At 39.2% G+C, this 25424-nt stretch overlaps 1 protein-coding gene across 1 annotated transcript in view; it reads left to right on the plus strand.

Annotated features, from left to right (window-relative positions):
- zeb2b (zinc finger E-box binding homeobox 2b) overlaps positions 1-25424 on the plus strand; it is a 230173-nt gene that overhangs the window by 3051 nt on the left and 201698 nt on the right. The window contains 3 exon segments of the mRNA XM_041781782.1: positions 5409-5525; positions 8265-8390; positions 20943-21018. Of these exon segments, the coding sequence (XP_041637716.1) occupies positions 5409-5525; positions 8265-8390; positions 20943-21018 (319 nt within the window).

Genomic DNA, 25424 nt, shown 5'->3' on the forward strand with positions numbered 1-25424 from the left:
TCCCCCAAAAAGCACTAAAGTACCATCTTAATTTTGCAAAACCATTGGCAACTATTAGAGAACATTTTCTCACCTAAAGAAAGTGAAAACATGATCTAAATTGTGCAACTTTTTGGAAATCAATCTTAACCAAACGAGACTAAAAGCAATGTCTAAATTGTGCAAACTCATTGGCAACTTTTAGGTAATATTTTTCACCAAAAAACAGTGAAGGCACTGTCTAAATTGTGCAAAATGATTGGCAACATTCAGACATTTTTCATCAAAAGACATTGAAATTGCTGCCTAAATTCTGCAAAAACACTGGCAACTTTAAGATAACATTTCTCACCAAAAGAACACTGAAGCACTGTCTAAATTGTGGAAACACATGGGCAACTTTTAGATAAGTTTTTCAACTAAAATGAAAGCATGGTGTAAATTTTGCAAAAACATTGGTAACTTTTATGCTAAATTTCTCACAAAAAGAGAATGAAATCAAGGTCTAAGTTGTGCAAAAGCATTGGAAAGTTTTGGGGAATTCATTTTAACGAAAAGAGAGTGAAAGCACTGTTCGATTTGTGCAACAACAATGGCAACATTGAGATAACATTTTCACCAAAAGACTTTGAAAGCATGGTCTTGAATTTTGAAAAACATTGGCAACTTTAAGATAATATTGTTCACCAAAACAGCATTAAAGCACTGTCTAAATCGTGCAAACACACTGGAAACTTTTTGAGAACATTTTTCAACAATAGACAGCGAAAGCATGGTCTAAATTTTGCAAAAACATCAACAACTTTTAGTTAATATTTTTCACCAAAAGACAGTGAAAGCATGGTCTAAATTTTGCAAAACCTTGGTAACTTTTTGGGATTTTTTTTTTTTCCAAAAAGTGTGAAAGCACAATCTAAACTTTGCAAAATGATTGGCAACTTTTCAATAACATTTTGCACCCTAGAGTGTGAAAGCAGCTTCTAAATTGCACAAAAGACTGAGGACATTCATATCCCTCACTTCATTGAACCTGAAATTGTTCAACTTTATGCCAACAATGCTGCTACCCAGTGATGCTGCTCGCCATGTTTGGCGTTTGCCTCTTCTTTTTCTGCCGGTGTGCTGTGCTCGTGCAGGAGTTCTTGAATAAAAGAAGCCAGATTGCAAGCTCTGAATAAAGCAAAGAATCAGTCAAAAAAGCTAGGTCTATTTATCTTAAATCTCATATTGTGATAATTGCCTTTATCTGCAAAGGTGAATCAGATGATATGGTTTATACCTGGGTAGATAATGGTCTGTTTATTGGTGTGCATAAATGCTGCCATGCTCAGAAGATTCCACCCATGTAAAACACTTTAGCTGCAGCTATAAACAGATTTTTTTGGTCTTCTGAGGAGCAGACGTGTCGGTGATAGCAGGTTTCCACCTGACAGCGAGGATGTGTTCACCTTTGATAACCAAACAGGCGTGGACGCTCACAGCCGGCCTGTTTCTGACGCCATTCATCACCCTGAAAGCATGTCTGCACCATCCTGCTTTCACCTCTGCAGCCGAGTCACGACTGATGTTATTACCTTATCAAAGGTGGAGGTGTCTGCTGCTCCCGGGGGAGGGGGGGGGGCGTTTTCCTTTGACTGGCGGGACAGCGGGCATATTTATCCCTCACCGCCAGCTTATCAGCGGGGCCTGTAAATCTACCTGACAGGTCTTTACAGGTGCCGTTAATCCCGCTGATTCAATTCATTTTCCTAACTGCTCGGATGCGGCCGCTCTCCACGGGGAAGATCAAACCGCTCGCTCCATTCTCGCCGAGTTAGTTTGTGTTGTCCTCGTGATGGAAAGCCAAATCCACTCTGTGTAACGTCGAGATGAAAGGTGTAATGCAGCCGCCGTGGCAGGCAGATTATTCCTCTAAACATGTTTGTGCTTCTTTATTTGCTGCACACTGGGCTCGGCTTTTTCCTCTCTGTTATTTACACAGGAGAGATTTGCTGTGCAGGTACGCCGTTTTTCAGCACGGCCCTGCTGCACGCTCGCTTTTATTTGTACCTCGGAGCTACTCGGGCTTGTAATGCATGGCGTTCGAGGTGCTGCTACTGACCGGAGTCTACTGAACCTAAAGGAATCACTGCTGTTCCTCCGTTAAACAATAAAACATCTATGTGAGAGGATGAAAGCACTCCTAAACCTGGAAACCTTACAGTATGCATCCTGGAGGAAAAACATCAATACTTAGTTCAGATCTTTAGCATTTCGCCAAAGTGCCAAAAATGCAAATTTTAAATTGTCACAATTTTTGACATTTCTAGGACTAAAATCCTGATCAATTGATGTTTAGAGATACAAATCTTCATATTAAGAGTTCCTGTTAAATCCTAACTCATTTGTCCCTTATGAACCAAAAATGTCTGCTTCCCAAAAACTGGTGTAAAAATAATATATATTAAAGTGGGGGTATTATACCTTTTTTCAAAGCTTTACACCATCTCTCTGATAACCACGTAGTAGCTTCACATGGTTTACAGCTCAAAAAACTCATGTTTCCCACATTGGCGTCCTGAAAAACCCTTATTTTAACCTCCGTCTGAAACGCTTCGTTTTTGCTGCTGTCTCTTTAACCCCCCCCCCCCCCCCCCCCCCACGGTCCTGCTTTCCTCCGATTGGCTGATTTTTCGTAGGCTGGCCAGGGGCAGGACTCAATATTTTGTGCCTGCCCCCTCCACTGTGGCTGTGTTGCAATGCTAGTACTTGCAAACTTTGAATGAACCGGTCCGACTGAGTAAAATATGGCGAATTTTGATATACGTCCATACGTGTTAGACCCGGAGTCTGACCCTGATAGTTTGGAGAGAGAGGGGGAAGAAAACCAGCAGCAGCAGCGAAGGATAGAGCGGAACGTATCTGTTTGGTAAGTGTTTAATTACTGTGTTACTAGATGGCTAAATGGCTAAAAGGCCTTGTGCCGCTTTGCCGGCAGCACGGACAAACCAGTCAGGAGATCCTATTGCGATGACCTCATCAGTTCACTCCATCGAAATCTCGTCTCTGGAGGATCTCGGAGAGATTCCCAACAAACCGTTTTCATCAGTTTACACTCTAATTCCAAGATTTCTGTCACATACGTTTATCTTGCGGTTTGAAAAATTTGCGTACATGAAGTATGGACACTCAACATTGTGACTTTATATTTATGTTTTAAAAATCGTTAAAGTATAATACCGTCTGTTTAATATTTTTTCCACTTTAAATGAGTCATTTAAAAAAAAGAAAACAATTCAGCCTGAAATACAAACATGAAATATAAATTAGATTTTGGGGATTTTAACCCTTTAAAGGTCAGAATGTTTACTCAACTCCACTGCTTTTATTAAATAAATAAATTAAAAAAAACATAAAATATATTTCAAGGAGTATTTGATTATTACTATAATTAGGCCCTGAGATGGGCCAGTGGTTGAAAACAACACTGATTTTGATGCATTTTTTTTTTGTTTGTTTTTTTTAACAGTGTAAGTTAAAAAACAAAACAAAAAAAAAAAACCTCACACTCGTGGTCCTAAGGACCAAAAAATGCCTGTTTTCTAAAATGAGCTATATGAAAATGTATATATACAATATTTTTCAACTTTAGCTAAGTCCATAATTTAGAACTACTTCCACCTAAAATAAACACATCAAATATAAATTATATTTTTTGGATTTTAACTCTTTAACGCCCAGTATGTTAACACATTTCCACATCATTTAAATAGAAAACAATCCATAAAATAAATATCAAGGAGTTTTTGATTATTATTATGATTAGGGCCTGAGATTGGTCAGTGATTGGCAGCAACATTGATTTTGTTGTGTTATCTTTTACAGTGTCAGATTAAAAAAAATAAATAAATAAACTCACACTGTTGGTCCTAAAGACAAAAAATGTCACTTTCCAAAAATCAGCTGTAAAAATATTATTATTTTTTTCCACTTTAAACAAGTGTGTCTCTTAAAACTACTTCCGCCCAAAATGAACATATCAAATATAAATGATATATTTTTTATTTTAACCCTTTAAATGCCAGTATGTTTATACAACTCCCCTGTTTTTCATAAAAAAAGAATAAGATAAATGTGGGACCAAAATTACGTTTTCAGTTGTTTTCAATGGGGCCATTTTTGTTCTTAGGAACAAATGAGTCGGTTTTTGTGTAGCTTTGCAATTTTAAGGTAATTCAAGGGAACTGAGCCTACAATTCTAAAATACAAATAAAAGAATGAATTTCCTCTGGCAAATCTGAGCTATTTTAATTTAACACAACCAAAATGACTTGACAATAAAAAAAACTGAAAGGCACAAAATCTCCCTAAGGGTTAACCAAATGAGTGATCTTGACTATTTGAAGAACTCAGAAACAAACTAAACGTTTCTGGTTAGGTCGTCCAAATCTTTTCACATGAATTAAACCACACTACCATAATGGAAGCAGGTGAAGTGGAGCCTTATAAATAAAGAAGGGTTGAACCAACTTGATTGTTAAAAAAATGCAATGATGAGTGAAGTGAAATCCAAATTAGTTTCTTTATGCATTAGATATGTTGGAATAAGGTTGCTGTAAACATGTGAAATGCTGAGATGTTTTTTTTTTTAAAGGTCTTTATTGAAAGAAAACAGCCAGCTTCATGCTGTGGTTCCTATCAACCAAGAAGAGTCCCAATTGACATATTTGTGCCAGAAAACAGTAAATTTAATCCCCAACTTCTGTCGAATTAGTTCAAAAGCAATTAATCCATAGTAGCATGAATCTGAATATGAAAGGAGGTGGCTGGGGTGGAGGAGGTGAAGCTTTGCCGGCAGTAGCAGCATGGTGCATTAGCATTGATGCTAGCAGGGTTTACTGAGATGTGCGTCATATTTAAATTGTCTGCAGTGGTGAGAGAAAGAGCTGTGATTGTCTGCTAGAAGAATTGGGGTGCAAAGAGAAACTTTCAGGGACCAGGAGAAATGTATTTCTTTCTTGTCTGCTCGGTATCTGTCTGTAGCAGACCCAGGCATAACTGTGTACATTTTTACATGATAAAAAAGGCACTTATAGAACAGTGATTCACATACTTAGCCGTGTTTCTAGACAAATGATGGAGCAGAGACATAACAGGGCAAAAGAGGCACATCTTCAGCATCAATCAAACAAAATCCTGCTCTTTCCTGCATGTTTGTGCAGAAGTGTCAAAAAGAAAATAACATTTTATCCTTCTATATCAACACTTTGTCATACACCACAACTTGATCTTTCTACTTGATCCCCGGCTTTGGACTGAATAACATTGGCACTCTTAGAATCAAGTTGGTCCCTGATTCAGACCAGAATAGACAAAGTATAGGTGTGAAAATGCTCTGTGATAATGAAACTGTTTTTCAAACTACCCTTCCTTCTTCTCTGTTTTATCAGTGATCTGTCAGATGGTGCGCTGCACAGTGTCAGGCCGTGTTCACACCATCAGCTTTGAATCCAGGACTCTGTGGAATCAGGAAAACACGTGGACGATAACCAGCGTTGTCACCGCAGGTTTGACCTTTGTCACTTTTCTTGTTCTGTGAATTCTCTCCTCTTTGTCTGAGGTCTGAATGTAAAGAGAGCATCTCTTACGTCCACTTCAAAACACCTCAAACTTTGCACATCTTGCCAAAATATCCCCTTGACTCTTGACTGAATCAGAATTCCCCCTCATGTGTCTCTCTTCAGGAGATCTGGGGTCAAAGCAGAAAGAAAACCTTGCAGCTGTCCTGGTCAAGGATGCTTCAGTATAAAAGAGCTTCGCCTTGGTATTAAAGGATTGCTGAGCTCAGATTTTTTGCACTGGGCAGTAATAACCTTTTGTCTTCCAATCGTACCGTATTCTCACTTCCTTCCTAAATGGCGCTCCAAGCTTCCACTCAGTTGTTCTCCAAGGCCTTTTTCCTCATCTTGAGTGGCCCCACTCAGCAGGAAAAACAGCAGCAGATTGAATCTTGGCAGGTTGGCGTGTTTGAACGGAGCGGTCACCTCCGCCCGACTTCCTGCCACAAACATTAAGCAGCGACCTTATCGTTTCCTCGCGGTGATTAGGCCGCTTCCTGGTGACTGCATCACAGGTTCAAGTTCATTAATGCTCTCTGTGTAAACCACAGTTTCAGACCGTGTGCTGAGTCATAAAAAGATGCCTACTTTGTAGACAAAGATCAAAATGATAACCTTTTCAAGTAAACAGGGCTGTAATTGGTCTTTTCCTTTTAAATGTGGGTAATCTTTTACATGTGTTGGCAAGGAATACAACGGTTCAGACTTCTTTAAATCCATAAACGACATATTCTTCTTCTGCAATCTTGACTTATTGCTTTGTAAATTTGCGTCCCGTCCCTCTGTGGGATTCAAACCATCAACCTTCCTCTCACCGACCCATGCGTCTAACCTCACGTCCGTCTCAACGAGGCTTTTTTTTTTTTTTTTTTTTTCCGCTGCTGTCTCTCGTCTCTGATGGGACGTCCTCTCGCCGGCTCAGAGCTGCGAGGGCCGGTTATCTCTGACCCGCAGGTTCGTCCTCGCTGTCTCAGCTGCCAAAACAGTCCCATTCAATACACGGGGAAAAAAAAACCCAGTCCCATTCAACATAGTGCTGAGTTCATCAATGCTCCGCTGACACACAAACGAGCAGATGCATGCACAGAGAAGAACACTGTAAAAAATATCCATGTTTACACCTTAATCTGAGACATACTTTTTTAGACAGCAGATCCATGGCATTAACTCCCTCAATCCTCATCACTTTTTGCTTTTTACTTGTGAAGTTTGATGCTCTGTAGGTGGCGCTCTTTCTGCATTTCTGTTCAGCATTTTTTGACTTATATTCTTTTGTGCAATATCAACCAAAAAAGTGGGATGAATTTGACTTGTATTAGAAGAATTGCAATTTGCAAACTTTGTTGTGTTCTCCACAAAATTTCCATCTATAAATAATCAATAATGCACTAAGAATTAATTTTATTTATCACTGTTGTAAAATATAGCCTTTTTCAAAATGTCACCTTTTCTAAAAAAGAATGAGATTCTTTGGTCATTGCACTAAACTAGATTTTTGGAAAAATAATATCAGAGAATAAACACTAAAAAATTGGCAATAATAAGTTGAAAGTGGCAAAAAAGTGGTGATTAGTGGTTTAAAGTGGCACAAACGGGATGTAACTGGCAAAAATTGGGTTAAAAGGGCAAAAATGGGGCAGAATCAATGGTGAAAATAGTTAAAAAGTTTTGAAAAGAGATGTTAAAGACTGGGAAAATGGGTTTAAAGGGGCATGATGGTTTAAAATAAGCAAAAATTGGGTTAAAGAATCAAAAATAGGTGAAAAAGGCAAAAATGGGCAGAAGCAATGGTGAAAAATGGTTATAAAGTTTTGAAAAGAGGGGTAAAAGACTCACAAAAATGGGTTTAAAGGGGCATAATGGGGTAAAAGCTTTATAAATTGGGTTAAAAATGCAAAAATGGATGGAAAAAGGGGTTTGAAAAAGATACAAAATGGTAAGAGTGGTGTAAAGGGGTAAGGGAGTGGCAAAAAAGGATAATAGTGGCAAAAAATGGGTTTATAGAGGCAACATTTGTTGGAATCACTGGTGAAAATGGGTTGTAAAGTGATTTAAATGTATTAAAAGGGGTTAAAAAGTGGGGAAAACAGCTTATAGAGTGGCAGAAATGGGTAAAAAGAAACAAAAATGGGATAAAAGTGACAAAAATGGGTGAAAGGGTTAAAACATGGGTGGAAACAGCGGTAAAATGAGTAAAAGAGTGGCTACAAATGGGACAAAAGTGGCAAAAAGAGGAAAATACAGGTTAAAAACGTAAAAATGGGTAGAAATAGTGGTAAAGGGGATACAAAAGATGAAAAGTGCTTAAAAAGTGGTAAATGGAGTGGCAAAAAATGGGAAAAAGTGGTGACTAGAGGGTTAAAAAATGATTAAAAGGTGTGAAAAAGTTGTGAATGAGGTTCGAGTAGCAGAAATGTGTTGAAAGAGGCAAAAATGGTGTAACAGTGGCAAAAATGGGTTAAAAGACAGAAAAATGGGATTAAAGTGGAAAAAAATGGTAAAAAGGGGTTCAAAGGTGACATGAATAAATAATTTCAACACCAGAAACAAATTTTTGTTAGGCTAACCTTTAGCTCCAAAATGAGGTAACCGTTAACCAGGACACAGATTTTTTTGTAATACTAGAAGAAAAGATTTAAAGCCTTGCTATCAAATTTAAACTGATTCTATGTGTGATATTTTTTGCAGCGTTCCCTCATCAATCCGGAGCAGGAAGCATCAGGACAACCTGGGTCCTTGTGGCTGGATATCTGGGGACCTCTGTGACAACTCCCTCCTCCTCCATCGCCTTCAGTGCCTATCACCCTCCGACAGGTCAGGCCCTCGCTCGCGCACACAAACGCTGAGGTCCCACACGCCGCGACCTCTCCCCTGTCACAACTGTCACTTGACTTCAGCGAGGAGAAACCGCTTTTATCAGAAAACCTGAAGCGCTGCTCTGACAAAGGCGAGGAACTGCCGCAGACTGACCCCCGTGTATATTTAGCAGCAGCTTGGCAGTCGCCCATCCTGACTGTCGAGGCTGTCAGAGCCCCCCCCCCCACTCTCTTTGATAATGTAGAGAGGGAGTCAAACGAAGCGCTTTACATGTTCATTTAGTCCAATCATTCAGGTACAGTCCTGTTTTTAAAAATTAACACATCGGACATGATTTTCTATGAGAATGATGACTTCATTCAGCTGTTCTCTCTGTTTCCAAGACCTCCAGCCAAGGCTCAGTGGATGAGAGTCATGTTCCACAGATGTTTCACATCTATGACTTTTTTTATTTGCAGTTAAAGCCAAGAATTTAAGCATTCAAATGCTTTTTATTCCATGTCTCTGCTACTGAGGCCGAGATAAGTATTTACACATACATTGAAATATGAACGAATAATGACGATGATTTAGTCATGGGCAGAATAAAGGAAGAGCTGGGGTGGAGGAAGGTTGCATAAAGCGGCTTGAAGAGGGAGCAGCAAAGTGTAGCCAGGCTAGAGCAGTTTAAATATGGCAGTATCCTGACCAAAGCTAAATTTACTTTTAGTCAGCTCCAGTCATGTCAGTCAGTATAGTTTTGTGCTTCTGTCCCAGACAAGCCCCCAAAGTAACACAAAACTAAAACACACACTAATCCAAATAAACTCATGCTGTCTTCAAAGACTATACTTTTTTCTCTGTTCTCTTATTGACAGACAGGTAAAATTTTTGTGTTCCCATCCCAGACGAGCCCCCAAGATTACACAAAACTAAAACACACACTAAATTCATGCCATCTTCAAAGACTATATTTTTCCCTGTGTTTTCTTGTGGACGGACAGGTTTAGCTTTGCATACCATCACAGATGAGCCATCAAGCTAAAGCAAAATTAAATACATGCTTATCCAAATACACTATATTGCCAAAAGTATTCACTCACCCATCCAAATAATTGAAATCAGGTGTTCCAATCACTTCCATGGCCACAGGTGTATACAATCAAGCACCTAGGCATGCAGACTGTTTCTACAAACATTTGTGAAAGAATGGGTCGCTCTAAGGAGCTTAGTGAATTCCAGCGTGGTACTGTGATAGGATGCCACCTGGGAAAAAAAGTCCAGTCGTGAAATTTCCTCGCTCCTAAATATTCCACAACTGTCAGTGGTGTTATAACAAAGTGGAAGCGATTGGGAATGACAGCAACTAAGCCACGAAATGGTAGGCCACGTAAAATGATGGACGTTCAGCGGATGCTGAGGCGCATAGTCTGCAGAGGTAGCCAACTTTCTGTAGAGTCAATCGCTACAGACCTCCAAACTTCATGTGGCCTTCAGATTAGCTCAACAACAGTGGTAGAGAGCTTCATGGAATGGGTTTCCATGGCCAAGCAGCTGCATCCAAGCCATGCATCACCAAGTACATGCAAAGTGTCGGATGCAGTGGTGTAAAGCACGCCACCACTGGACTCTAGAGCAGTGGAGATGCCTTCTCTGGAGTGACGAATCACGCTTCTCCATCTGGCAATCTGATGGACCAGTCTGGGTTTGGCGGTTGCCAGGAGAATGTTACTTGTCTGATTGCATTGCGCCATGTGTAAAGTTTGGTGGAGGGGGGATTATGGTGTGGGGTTGTTTTTCAGGAGTTGGACTTGACCCCTTAGTTCCAGTGAAAGGAACTCTGAATGCTTCAGCATACTAAGAGATTTTGGACAATTCCATGCTCCCAACTTTGTGGGAACAGTTTGAGGATGGCCCCTTCCTGTTCCAACATGACTGTGCACCAGTGCACAAAGCAAGGTCCATAAAGACATGGATGAGAGAGTTTGATGTGGATGAACTTGACTGGCCTGCACAGAGTCCTGACCTCAACCCGACAGAACACCTTTAGGATGAATTAGAGTGGAGATTGAGAGCCAGGCCTTCTCATCCAACATCAGTGTGTAACCTTACAAATGCGCTTCTGGAAGAATGGTGAAAAATTCCCATAAACACACTCCTAAACCTTGTGGAAAGCCTTCCCAGAAGAGTTGAAGCTGTTATAGCTGCAAAGGGTGGACCGACGTCATATTAAACCCTGAATGGGATGTCACTTAAGTTCATACAGTCAAAGCAGGTGAGTGAATACTTTTGGCAATATAGTGTATATTCATACCGTCTTCAAAAACATAATTTTTTCGTATGTTTTCTTATTGACAGATCAGTATAGTTTTGTGTTACTGTCCCTGACGAGCCCCCAAGGTAACACAATATTAAAATACATACTAATCCAAATGTATTCACTCTATCTTCACAAACTATTCTTTTTCTGTGTTCTCTTATGGAGTATAGTTTTGTGTTACCATCCCAGACGAGCCCCCAAGGTAACACAAAACTATACTCATCTTTAATAAGAAAACGGAGAAATATACACTACAATCAAGCACGAGTATATTCTAATGTGGGCCATTTTGGACTTATGTTAAAGAATTTGCCAATTAAAAATGGGCCAAAGGTCGCCCCCAGGCCATAGTTTTGACACCCTGTCCTCAAATCGGGCCATGTATGACCAGCTAGTGACTCCTGCATTGGTATACTTATTCTGTGTATGTTTCGTAACTTGTAGCATTCAGATAATGTTGGAAAACACCCAGACCTTGATTTTAGAAATACTCTAAAACAGAGAGAAGTCCCTTCAGAGGCCTCCACAGGATGCCACTGACAGATTTTCATGCTTACCATCAAAAAAGTCAAAACTAGAACATCCTTTTTGACAAAAATCTCAAACTTCTGCACCACTCAGGATCTTCTAAGAGCCTCTCAGATGCCACTTCATCTTTCAGACGGTGAATATCTGACCAGTTCGTCTTACATAACCCTCCTAACCCCATAACCCTGCTCTCTTTTGATGAAGTAGGCCAGAGCCAGCATGTGAATTACACATTCAGCATCAATGCAAAATGAACGAGGGACCCAGCTCGCTCTCAAGCATCAAATAGTATCAGAAAAGTTTGACTGCACTTTGTATCTTTAACTTTTTCTTGAGCTGAATATGAAGATTTTTTGTCTCTTTTGGATCAAGTTACCTTCTTTTTCTTCTAATTTGCCGTCCTGTTTTGCACCTGCAGCCAAATCCACTCAAAAAGAGCTTGATTCAAAGAAAAAAGGGAAAGATTTCAAACAAAACAGGCTGATTTTTTCCACTTTCCTTTTCCAAAACTTCAATCAACGCTCTTATCGCTCAAATCCAGCGTTATCCTGCAGCTCTGACGATGATTCAGGCCCGTGTGTCATCCACTGAGCGAGTGAGTCACCGCACGGCTTGTTTTACAGCAGGGGTGAAAAAGGCAAGCGGGGGTATTAGCATACGAGCGTACCTTTGTTTGGCTCTGTGCGTTGAATGGATGCTGTGTGACGTGTGGTTACTGTAGTGTGAGAAAAGCATGCCCTGCTTACCTTCGTCTCTGTAACCTTAATGTGATGAGCAGCGGTGCAGTGGTGCAAACTTTGAGCTTTAGATGTTTGAACTCACATCCCTCAGCGAGAAGGCTGACATGAATTATTACGCATACAAGACCTTCCTCTATGTCTTCTCCTGTTTCTTTAACCACCTTTTCCTCCTCCATCTTCTTTCTCTTATCTTTACTGCACCTATTTTTAAAGCTGAAGCCGGAGGCTGGGTGTTCTCAGGTTGTCCGTCCGTCCTCTCGTCCCTCCAGGCCGTTCTTTTGAACGGGATATCCCGAGATCAGTGATGGTTTTTCTCCAAACCTTGCATAAATGTCCAATTCGACTCAAGATTGAACTGATTAGATTTAAGGGGTCAAAGGTAGGGATGGAGATGGTTGGATTTAAAAGATTTTGATGCGCTTTTCCATTTATTTTACATTCACTTGATAGTCATTTTTTACTGAGCTGCTCTTGAACGCCACATCATGCATTTTATGGATGGAAAATCTTATAAACAATGTATAATGAATGCAATAGAATCAGTTCAGAAGCAATTGTTCCAAAGTAGCTTGAATAAGAGGGTGCAACAAACTTTATGCTATAAAGGAGGCAGAGGTGTAGCACAGGGGGAAAAAAGGGTACTGATTACCCTGGCCTACCGTAGGGAGGAACCCTTGGGAAGCACGAAATGAAAAGTGTATTTTGATTTATATTTTCTTAGTAATTAGTGACATTATTAAATCAAAAATGACTAAAGCAGTGATCCTCAATGCCCACTTAAGCTGCCTTGTGCAGTTAAATGCCACTTATTTCCCATTTTGCCACTCTTTGATGCTTTTTGCCCATTTAAATCACTTTTCACTCATTTTTTGCCATGTTTTTTCCACTTTGGGACCATTTTTGCAACCATTAACTCAGTTTTTGGTCACCTCCCACCCATTTTTCCACTTCCTGCCCTGTTTTGCCATTTTTCTTCCAGTGTTTGCCGCTTTGAGCCCATTTTTGCCACTTCATTATGTCACTTCTTGCCCATTTTTGACACTTTCATCCTGCTTTTTGCAATTTTTGCCCTTTTTTGCCTTTTTTTGAATGCTTCTCCCTCATTTCAGGTGCTTTTTACAATTAAATGCCACTTTTTGCCATTTTTTCTTAGCTTTTATGTCTAATTTTTGCCCAATTTAGTCACTTTCCACCATTTTTGCAACTGTTAACTCATTTTTTGGTCACTTCCAGCCCATTTTTGCCACTTTTTGCCCTTTTTTGCCATTTTTCTCTCAGTGTTTGCTGCTTTCAGCCCATTTTTGTCACTTTCATCCTGCTTTTTGCAATTTTTTTGCCCCTTTTTGCCTAAATTGCCACTTGTTGCCTATTTAAGCTGCTTTTTGCAATTAAATACCACTCTTTGCCCATTTTTCACACCTTTTTTCTGATTTTTGCCCAGTTTAGTCACTTTTCACTCATTTTTTGCCATGGTTTTGCCACTTTGAGACCATTTTTGCAACCGTTAACTCATTTTTTGGTCACTTCCAGCCCATTTTGCCACTTTCTGCCCTGTTTTGCCATTTTTCTTCCCATTTTTGTCACTTTTCTCTCAGTGTTTGCTGCTGTTTGACCATTTTTGCTACCTTTAACCTATCTTTATTTCCATTTTTCTCCACTTAGATTGTGGCTCTTGCAAATGCATTTTTCAACAATTTGGCTCTGTGGTTGAGCAGGGTTGAGTAACACTGGACTAAATAAATCGGTCAACAGACTGAAATCTGCATAAAATAGGGTAAAATACAATAATGCTCCTCCCTTAAAAATGTCCAAATGGTATAGTACAGTGCTGCAAAATGTTGCAAGCAAATTTAATTTAACCATAATAAAAATGTTGCTCACAAATTGGTAAATTATGTTTCAAAAATACATTAAAATTTATAGATATTTGTACAAAAAGACTCAACATATGTTGCTTGTCTCACCAGTTAAGGGGGGCCCTGTGTAAATTCTTTCTGGGGGCCCAAAATCCCTAGCTACGCCCCTGAAAGGAGGAGGCTGGGATGGAGGAGGTTAAGCTTTGCTAGCAGCAGCATGGTGCATCAACATTAATGCAAGCAAGGATTAGTGAGAAGTATTTAAACATGCCGCTCTGTTGAGATAAAAATGCTTTCCAAGAAGGCCCATGGAAGGGCAGGAGATTTGGGTTCAAAGTTCAAACAAACTGCTTATTTTCAGGGTTAAACAACCCTTGGGACAAGTGGAGTGCATGGAATAACAAGACAAGAGAGAAAAGTCAGATCTCTTACTCTTGATTTAGACCTTTTGTTGTGAGAGTTTGATGAGAAAATGATGAGCTGAGGCCCTTAATGTACATATTTTTGGTTCAGAGAACCTCTTCAGATCCTCCTGTCTGTAATCCAGCTCTGATAATTACAGATAAATTGATGACAATTGTGCTCACTCTCCTAAAGACGAGTCTCCTCTCAGGTCCAGGTTAAGTTCAGACACACTGCGTTTATTCCTGTCCTCTCTCCGGCTGAGTGCGGCACTCTGCTTAGCGGGAATCTCAAATTGAACCTAATCGCTTCTCCAGTCACCGTGTTTAAACGCTCTTTTCGCCAGGTTAATGGGATTTCCGCTGAAAGGTCTGCACTCCACGTCTAAAGTGTTTCAGACAATTGCAATGAGCTCTGAGTCAAGTGTGATTAACCCGCTGACCCGCCTGTGGCCATCGCGCCTCGGCTCGCTCTCAGCTCACTGAGGATGTGCGCGAGTGGAGTCACATCTGCTGATTAGGATGTAAACAAAGGCACAATGGAGCAAATAGGGATAGAGTAAAGACGGTGAGACTACAACTGAGATTTCTGAAGATTATTTTATGGGGCTTCATCCTTTATTGCGGGGTTAGGCAGATGGATGGAGTGGGATATCCTAACCCTAACCCGAGTATGGAGTTACAACGAACTTTGTCTTATTGTAGCAAAAACCTGAAAAAGCACAGGTGGCAATGGCACAGGTGCATGCAAGATGGTGGAATCAGCAGAGGGACACCAAAATAAACAGGAAGTAACTTCAATTAACACCCCATTGTACACAAAAGCTAGAGAAAACCACCGGTTTTGTGCACAGTAATGCAGTCAGACTTCTCATATCCCGAGTCATGACTTCCCATGCAAACATTTCTCATCTAGGCTCCAAAAAGTAATGCCTTTATTCCCATTTTTCCCACACAGTTTCAAATGGTGGCACAAAGGCCTGATTCGGCCTTTTAATGATCTTATCATGGTGCTTTAGGCAGCTATAACACATGTTGTAAAGAAAGTGTTTTAAGTCTTTTATAAAAAGGTTTAGCTTCTCCCTTGTTGGCATAATTAGGGCTGATTCAGCCCTTCCTCTACCCCTTAAAACAGAGTGGTACTAACCTTGCAAAGTTTCCATGTTTCTCACTGGCGAATCCATCTTGCAAAGCTCCTATCTGAACCGTTTGGACCCGGTTAGAAAGTGACAGGACCAGTCAGCGACAAGGGGCAGTACTCTCAGGCGCAGAGGAGTCGTGACATAAACAAGCAGCAACAAGAGGCCAGTGCAATTGTGGCAGAAGAGCTTAGCGTGGATGCTGCTAAAGCACCAGTTTTATCAGAACTTGACAACATTTCTTGGTTAAAAGAAGGTATTTAGATGTTGTTCTGGATTGTTTTGGGACCTTCTTGATGAGTTGTCGCTGTGCTCTTGAAGTCATTTTAGTAAGCCGGCAAATCATGGGATGGTTCTTCACTGTTCCAAGTTTTCCCCCCTTGTGGATAATGGCTCTCACCATGGTTTAATATTAGACAGAGATAAACTGAGCAAATACAAAAGGCAGTTTTTTAATAAATCAATTGATTTAGGAATAAATGCCATCTAACCTTCGTGGCCCATGTTAAAATATAGATTCCTCCTTTGTCCAGTCTCACTTTTATTGTTGAATCATGAACACTGACCTTAACTGTCAAGTGAGGCCTGATGGTTTTTAGATATTGTTCTGGGTTGTTTGGGACCTCCTTGATGAGTTGCTGCTGTGCTCTTGAAGTCATTTTGGTAAGCCGGCAAATCCTGGGATAAACCGAGTAAATACAAAAAGCAGTTTTTTAATAAATTGATTTATTCAAGAATTAACCCATCTAATCTCCATGGCCTATGTTCAAATATAAATACCTCCTTTGTCCAGTCTTAAGGCCCATTTATACTCGCTTTACGTACGAAAATGTATACGTCCTTTTCAAATGATGTTACTGTCACTGCTCACATACTTACCATGCATCCTTAACGTTGGCATGGATGTTAACCAATACATCCACCAGGGGGCAGCCCAGGGTGTGTCTCACTAGAGCTACGTATTGGGTAGTGACAGCAACACTGCCCCCATGGTTTCCAGTGGTACTGCACCGTTTGGCCTGTATCTGTAAGCTTTATGGAAATACGGACGAAATGAACGCGGAGCACTGACAGAAGGCTCCATCCGTATCTGGATCCGTATTTAACGTTGCGCATAAATGGCCTTTACTTTTATTGTTGAATCATGAATACTGACCTTAACTGTCAAGTGAGGTCTTCAGGTCTTTAGATGTTGTTCTGGGTTGTTTCAGGACCGTCTTGATGAGTTGTTGATGCGCTCTTGAAGTTGTTTTGGTTGGCCGGCCATTTTAGGGAAGGTTCTCCACTGTTCCAAGTTTTCTCCATTTGTGGGTAATGGCTCTCACCATGGTTTGCTGGAGTCCCAAAGCCATGAGTACAGTCTATTGACTTGCTATCATTGCAAAAAATAAATAAATAAATAAATATTTGAAGATAATGGCATAAATATGCCTTCTGTACAGTCTCATAGAGCTTACACCAAATCATTTGTAATTATATTTCTCAAAACAGAAAAGAGCATTATTCTATATGTAAGCCTGATTATTTAGTTTTATCTGCTGTGAAATACAAGTTGATATTCCGAGAGTTCAAAAAGCCAAACTAGATCAAAAAACAACAGCCTCTTTTTTTCAGTCTCAAAAGTTCAATTTTAATCAAACTTCAGATTCCTCTCCGTCCATAGAAACTGTAAACTTCACTTTCTCCATCTCTCTCTCAGAGTTGTACTTTTTTGCATTGAGTCTGAGTTTTATATCCATGAGCGTGTTCCAAATGTTTCTCCGGTCTGCCGGGGAAACAAAAGGCTGGCAGAGAGAGGTTTTCTGATGGCCTAGAGAAGTCCAAAATACTGGACTCAGCCTGAGAAAGACAAACCAACTGTGCTTTAGAAATTAAATAAATATGCAAAACAGCCCCCAGTTAACCATCGCACTATTCTCAGTGGTAGCTTCAGCCCGGGTTAGTCCAGTTTTCTTTAACAATGAAAAAGTTTGACTAACTTAGTGAGCATGTGCTCCCTTCTGGTTATTTCTGCTTTTACCATCATGGAAACAATCACCAAAACTGTGAAATTTATCAGCGTTAGACTTTTGCTTCCTTAAGAGCATTTTTATGACATACTTAACTTTAACTCAAGTGTTTCCATTTCTCACCTCCGTATCTGGAAATCTTGTTCCCAAACACGGAGCATGTTGTTCGAACTATCCGACCCTGATAATGGAGGAAATCTTTCCGCATCGATCCACGCCGCTTCGTGGTGGTAATCATCCGTTTGTGTGGGTCAGTGTCTGAAATGATTTCTCTCTTCTTCTGCCCTCTAACCTTGTTGTGGCGTACGTGTTTGTGTTGGGGTGCGTTATTGTTGAGCATTATGCAATGAACCGTCCTTTTCCGTGTCATAGAGGCAGAAATGAACGGTGCTATCACCTCTTGCAGCTCAGTGTTCATTTCTTTCTGGTTCAGGCTGTCAGAGAAGCTTGAAATGTGTCTTTGAGTGAACTTCTACCTTCATTTATTCAGTTAAGACTTAACCACAGCCTTATCTTTATTGATTACACAAGAAGGACTGCAATTTAGCCGTAAATATGTCCAACTATTGTCAATTATTGCTTGTTTTAGTCTTCGTTTAGTCTTATAAACAGACATTAAAATGAGATATTCATATTCTGCTTTTATTTCATCCTAAATTAAAAGTAAATTAAAAAATATGGGTGTCTAAGTGGCGAATGTGCTCAAGGAGTTCTTGCTGGTTCACCAATATATTTGGACACACCCCTCAGTTAGTTACAGCTCAGTTTGGCTCATTATGATTGCAGACAGTCTTCTATGTTTCCACACAAGCTTCCAGCCTGTCCTAACAGCTTCCAAAACCTACAAGTGTTGGCAACAAACTTTGCTCGATTCCACTGGTCAATTAAGCATAAATCTGTGCAATGCACCTTTTTGTGCCATTGCCTGTTTCTTTTTTCCTTCCTGTCGCTCACGTTGACACAGATGTTGCACAAGGACAGGGGTGTCCAAGCTGTGGCCTAGGGCCCAAATGTTGCCCTTGGCCCTTTTTTAATTGGCCCGCAACAAATTGTATTAGAACATGAAGCTCATGCTTGACTGTCATGTATATTCTATTTCCTTATTGTGTAACAAGAATAGTATAGTTTTGTCTTGTCTTGGGGGCTCATTCAGGACAATAACACAAAAATACACTCATCATTCAATAAGACAACACAGAAGAAAATGTGGTTTGTAAAGGCGATATGAATTTATTTAGCTGAGTGTGTATTTTAGTTTTGTGTTATCTTGGGGGCTCGTCCGGGATGATAATACAAAACTATACTCATACATCAATAAGAAAAAACAGGAGAAAATATGGGTTGTAGTAAAGGGGATATGAATTTATTTGGCTTGGTTTGTATTGTAGTCTTGTGTTACCTTGGGGGCTAGTCTGGGACAGTTACACAAAATTCTACTCATCTGTTAATATGACAACACTGAAAAAAATAGTTTGTGAAGGCGATATGAATTTATTTGGGTAAGTGTGTACTTTAGTTTTATTATCTTGGCGGCTCATCCGGGACAGTGACACAAAAGTTTACTCATGGATCAAAGGGAATACACATTAAAAAATGGTTTGTGAAACAGCATTAATTTTTTTGGATTAGTTTGTATTTTAGCTCTGTCTCACTTTAGGGGCTTGACCGGGATAGTAACACAAAACTAAACTCATGGGTCAATAAACAGAAAAAAAGGGTTTGTGAATATAGCATGAATTTTTTTTGGATTAGTTTGTATTTTAGTTCTGTCTCACCTTGGGGGCTCATCTGGGAAAGTAACACAAAATGATACCTAAGGGAAAACCGAAGATAAATAGTTTGTAAATGTGTTGTGAATTTATTTATTGTTTAGTGTGTATTTTGGTTTTGTGTTACCTTGGGGGCTCATCCGGGACAGTAATACAAAATTATACTTATCTGTCAATAATAAAACACACAAAAAATACACTTTGTATTTTAGTTTCAGCACTAGGAAGTTCTGCTCTGATAATTTTGTAAACAAACATTTTTACAGGACAATTTTGTGTGCTTTCTTCGGGACTTAAACTGAAACAACACTGTAAATTCTCTGATACATGGAGCATCATTCTCATTCTGACCGGGGCAGACCTAGTGATAGCCAGGGACAATCAGGGTTCAACTGAAATTGGTAGGCCTTCAGAAAATCCTTGAAATGACTGGCTATTAGCCATTGATTAGCCACTGAAGCATATCCAATCATGACGCACATCTTTACCTAAATTAGACAGGATTTTTTTATTTGAAATTAGCGCCACGATCCTCCAGCGCAAAAAGTTTGGACACCCCTGTGCCGAAATGGTGCTGATTGATGTAAACATTTAATAGAGCCTGATGTAAAACTCACAACAGAATTAAAGCAGTTGTCGGAAACATGACTGACCTTAATTGTCAAGTGAGGCCTGCAGGTCTTTAGAAGTTGTTCTGGGTTCTTTTGGATGAGTTGTTGATGTGCTCTTGAAGTCATTTTGGTTGGCTGGGAAGGTTCTCCACTGTTCAAAGTTTTCCCCATTTGTGGATAATGGCTCTCACCATGGTTCACTGGAGTCCTAAAGCTTTAGAAATGTCTTAGAGAAACAGTAATGTCAGATTTTATTGTTTGCCTAAGTCAAACACTTTCTTAAAGGGGGTCATACTGAAACAGAGTGTTGTAACAGTCCTTTTTTCTTCTCTCCCATGGTCCATAGCTGCAGAAGTCAAAGATCAGAGGTCAATGCTTTAATAAAGTATGGCATATTTAGCTCAGAGACGTCTTTGAGTCTAATTTTAAAGCACTTCTCAACAACAGGCTCCTTTGTAAACATTCCAGCAGGAAGTAAGATATCAGGTAATATCTCTGCAGCCCAAAGCACATAAAACATCGAGTCAGCCAAGGACTTAAGACACACCTACTTCCCATGGAAAATTGCCATCATTTGTTTTAATTTGCTACTTTTTGATGTTGCTTCAGTTGTCAGTGGATATCTGGTTGGGGAGGAAATCTTCACATGTTCACTTCAAACGCTCCAGGCGAAGGATTTCTCCTCCCTTTTTGTCAAAAGTAGCTTGCTTTAGAAAATTAGGGTTGATTCTGTGACAGCTACAGTACACGTGTGAGAACTAGGTCACATCGTATTTAGAATACTTACTTACCAGTGCTTAAAGAGGTTACTCATGCCCACCTAGTGAGCTAGGAGAGAGTTTTTAATAGCATCGCAGATACTCCATCAGCTCCTGGAGCTCAAGGCTTTTATGACAAATAAGGATGGAAAATCAAACCAGCCTGCACAGGAGACATGAGGCCGAAGGTTCGAATACTCTGGGTTTCTATGATCTCAATCAGTGAAATGCACAGATTTTAACCCCTCACCGTGTTAAAGTTCAGACTATTCCTCCATTTTTTTTTGCACAGACTCTGTTTAATCGTTCACAAACCCTGATTTTAACCTTCTGAGCCGTCTCTGCAGCGTTCTCTCCTTGCTCCAAGTCAGTGACATAATATCTGACATGTGCGGGAATCTCTGAGTGTGAGTTCAGAGTGTGTGTTTGTTCTCCTCAGGGTGTGTGTGTGGAGGTTTGAGACCAACTGGACCGGTCTGGAGCAGTCGAGCTGATGAGCCAGCACAGATGGACAGGTAGAAACGCACATAGCACACAATCACAGCAGGGTCCTTTATTCATGTGTTTCTAGCAACATTTACCAGAACAAAATAGAGAGTTGTTTTTATTCTGGTGTTTAACTTCTGACTTTTTAAAATTATTTGGATTATTTTTGATGCTTTACTTAAAAAAAAAGATTGATTTTGATTAATCCAGGTGCTTATTTGCATACTTTGCTGATATCTGGATTCGTTTTTGTGCTATTTCTTTAAATTATGAAATATTTTAAGTATTTTTCAGTCTTTATTTCCAAATTTGCAAGATTTTTGATCACTCTTGGTGTTTTCTTTCTAAATTTAGAGATATTTGGATACCTATTGGTACTTTATTTCCAAACTTGGAGCCATTTTGATAACCATTGGTGCCTTTTTTTCTAAATTTCCCGGTATTTTGATTACTTCTGGTGGTTTAATTCTAATTTTTGAGTTATTTTGATCACTACTGGTACTTAATATTTAAATTAGCAGGTATATGGATTACAATCAGTCCTTCGTTTCAAAATTTGCAGGTATTTTGATGACTTTTCATGCTTTAGTTCTAAATTTAAAGGTATTTTGTCCACTTTTGAGTTTTTAAATCTGAATTTAAAGGTGTTTCAATGAGTGCTTGGTGCTGTATTGGGAGTGTTTTGACAAATATTGGTGTTCTGGCAATCAGTTGATTAGTTTTGTTGTTTTCCTCCAATAAATTTGGAATAATTTTGATTAATTTTGGAGTTAATTTTGGAATTGATTTCATTAATTTAAGAGCCAACATTTTAAATTTTGTAAAATTTGATCAATTTGGGTGCTCTAGCTCATAATTTGGCAAAGTTTTTTTAAGATATGCTGCTTAATCTCCTAAATTATTTTGATAAATTTTGGTTCTTTCTTGTTACAATAAGAAATAAATACATTAACTGTAGTGCTTATTTCTGAATTTGGAATGAATTTCATGAATTTAAGTGCCTATATTTGAAATTTGACAATATCTAAATTACTTTTGGTACTTTATCTCTACATTTTGCCATGTTTTTGTAACTGAGTTGCTTGATAACTATATTTGCAATTATTTTGAGCCATTTTGGAGCTTTTTCTCTAAACTTGGCTATGTTTTGGAGGGGTTTTACCAAATTCTGAGGCAATTTGATTATGTTAAGAGCTTATACTTTTGAAAATATCTTTAGTCATTTTAGGTGCATATCCATTAATTTTGCACTGATTAAAGTTATTTTGGTGCTTTTTTCTGGATTTGTGAGGATTTTGCACATTTTCACATTTTGATGCTAACCTTCAAAAAAATCACAATATTTTAATCTTTTCTTCTTATTTATTTATTTATTTATTTATTTCAAATTTAGAATAGATTGATGAGTTTAGATGTGACTTTTAAAATATGACTAAATTTCAATTACTTTTGGTGCTTTTTTTCTTGATTTTTGTTTCTGTTTTTTATATTTTGATAAACTTTTATGCATTATTGCAGAATTTTAAAGAGTTTTGCATAATTTAAAGGCTTATCTTTCAAAATATGGCAACATGTTTATCAGTTTTACCACTTTATTTCTACTTCAGATATAGTGTGGTTGATTTTATTTTTTTATTTCTAGACTTTTTAAGGGATTTTTATTCAGTTTGTTGCTTCATTTCCACATCTGGAAGGGAACTGATCAATTTTGGACCCTATGTTTCTGAATTTTGAAGTATATTGTCTTTTTTGTAGGCTTTAGAGTATTGCTGGTAGGGTTTTTAACCATTTGTGATACACTTATTTTTATGGATATTTTATATTTTAATTTCGATGGTTTTACTTTGGATATCAGTTTCAAATATTGGGTGAATTTTGCCCATTTTGTGCTTTATTTCTAAGTTTTTAAGGATTTTATTGTCTATTTTACATGAATTTGCTGCATTTATGAATTCAGTTTTATATCTTCCCTATAATTTATTGAAATGGATAGAAAAGGCCAAGTTTTTTCTTCAGTAGATGGATAAATAAATACGTCCATGCCAGTTTAACATTCAGGTACACAAAAAGTCTGAGATTATTAAAAATAAAAAGAAAAGGTGGTGGTTTTTAAAATATTTTATAGAGTATCTACAGTTTTATTTCATGTAATTTAAGGTGAATAGTTAAGCATACGGCCATCTGATGTGTGTAAATGTTGTAAATGTATTTAAAGTCTGCTCTGGAGACGACTGTTCACTTTGTAACGTTCCTCTCTTGAAGTGAAAATGAGCCAAAATGTCATCACTTTCAATGACTGTCCTTAAAATTCCTGTGAGGCGATTCAGACTGCTCTAAACCACAAACACACACATGTAGACACACACACACAGACACTCACAATCCTCTGTGCAGCACGCCCAGTTTCCCAACAGGTGCAGGAGGAGATCAAGTTGCAACACTTTTCTTCCTCCCTCCCTCGTCTTCTCCTTCCCGCCTCTCTCTTTCTGAGTTAATGCCAGCGAGAGCGGCTTTACAGACATTTCTGATGTGCGTGTGCATGAGTGGGGGGGGTCGCTAATAACCAGCCAAGGTACACTAATCTCCGATGGCAACATTTGGTTTACCTTAAGCTGGAGGGACAGCTGTATTAAAAGCAGGAATTATCCTAATCAGTTCAAACTCCATCCTCCTCCCTCCCCGCCTCCCCGCTTCACCTCTTTGCATATAAAACTTCCACATTAGGCTTAAGAGTACAACGGCTTAGCCGCTGTTCGCCCTACATCTGTCTTCTCCCCGTGACGACCAATCAGGAAGGTGGATGGAGGGATGAAGGGGAAAAACAGGAAGGTGGTTTATAAAGGAGAGAGATGGAGGGGAAGATGGAGATGAAGAGGAAGAAAGAAAGAGAGGAGGAGAAAGAAGATGTTTTAAAAGGTAGTTTAAGAGAGAAATAAAGCACATTGGTTCTGGCATGTTCTGCTACTTTTTATTGAGTCAGATATCTTTGATAGCTTTAATAGAGTAGATTTTATAACGAAAATAATCCCACTATACTAACAAAAGAAGCGTTGAATTTGCAAAAACTTACAAGCTGTTTAAATTTGCACAACATGCTGAATGCAATGCCTGCTAGAATATAAAAAGCTGCAAATCTTTGGCTGTAATGATTTATACACTTCAAATCATAGACGTTAATACACCCTAACCCAAGTATAAGGCAAGGAGAAATGCAGCAAATTAAAACAGAGCAGAGCAGGCATCAGTGACAACAGAATGATATTAAGTCAGAAGCAGATTAAAGGAGGAGCTGGGGTGGAGGAGGACTGCAGAGAGAGCGTAGCTATAAAACTGTCGCGCAAACTGATCTGTTCTCATGGCGAATTATAAGAGACCTTGATGGCATTTTGGGGGGTGTTACTGCAATGGAAGTAATGGAAAAGGCATCATTTTCCATCAGCATTGGCTAAATTATTATGTAAAACATCAGTGCCCACATTTTTTACAATCAGTGTTTCTCTAGCTTTGATTGTGGTAGATACGATGCATGGTATTGAAAGTAGCACTTGAGATAAAATACTGGGAACCTTTGTAATATGGTCTATATGACCTTGGATGAACAGTATGTTTGAAAATAAGTTTTGGCAGTTCTTATAAATTCTAACCCTTGTTGGGTTTTTCCATAGATTGTGGTGTGTAACTTTCAGTGCCATCCCCCTCCCCTTATCCTAACCCTAAATTTTAGGGTCCAGGTGCCTAACCCTAACCATCTTTGAGTTGTCCATAGTTTGCGGTGTGTTATTGCAAATTTTTCCCCTCCTCCTTGCCCTAACCTTTACCTTTAGGGTTCAGGTGCCTAACCCCTGACCCTTTTTGGATTTTCCATAGTTTGTGGTTTGTCATTTTCAATTTTATCCCCTTACCCTAACCCCTACCTTTAGGGTTCTGGTGCCTAACCCTAACCCTCTTTTTGTTCTCCATAGTTTGTAGTGTTATTTCCAATCTCCACCCTCCCCTTACCCTAAGGGTTCTGGTGCCTAATGCTAACCCTCTTTGGGTTCTCCATATTTTTTAGTATGGTCATTCAAGTTTATCCCCCTCCCTTTACAAAAATCTTTCGGGCTCCAGTGCCTAACCTTAACCACCTTTGCTTCTCCATTGTTAGTGGTGTGTTATTCCAGATTTTATCCCCCTTCCCCTTCCCCTAACGCCTACCTTTAGGGTTCAGGTGCTTCACCCTAAACCTCTTTGCATTTTCCATAGTTTTAGGGACTGGGTGTCTAACCTTAACCCTCTTTGGGTTTTTCTTAGTTGAATCCCCAAAAAATTCTGCTGTGGTAAATAGTAGCCGTTAACCTTAACCTCTGACATCGAGGGGAAGGTATACATCCTTTGGTACGTCACTTCCTGCCCCACGGTTCAGGTCGTCCCATTGTAGAGGTCTGAAGCCATATCC

This window comes from Cheilinus undulatus, linkage group 24 (assembly GCF_018320785.1).
Source record: "Cheilinus undulatus linkage group 24, ASM1832078v1, whole genome shotgun sequence".
NCBI classification, from domain to species: Eukaryota; Metazoa; Chordata; class Actinopteri; order Labriformes; family Labridae; genus Cheilinus; species Cheilinus undulatus.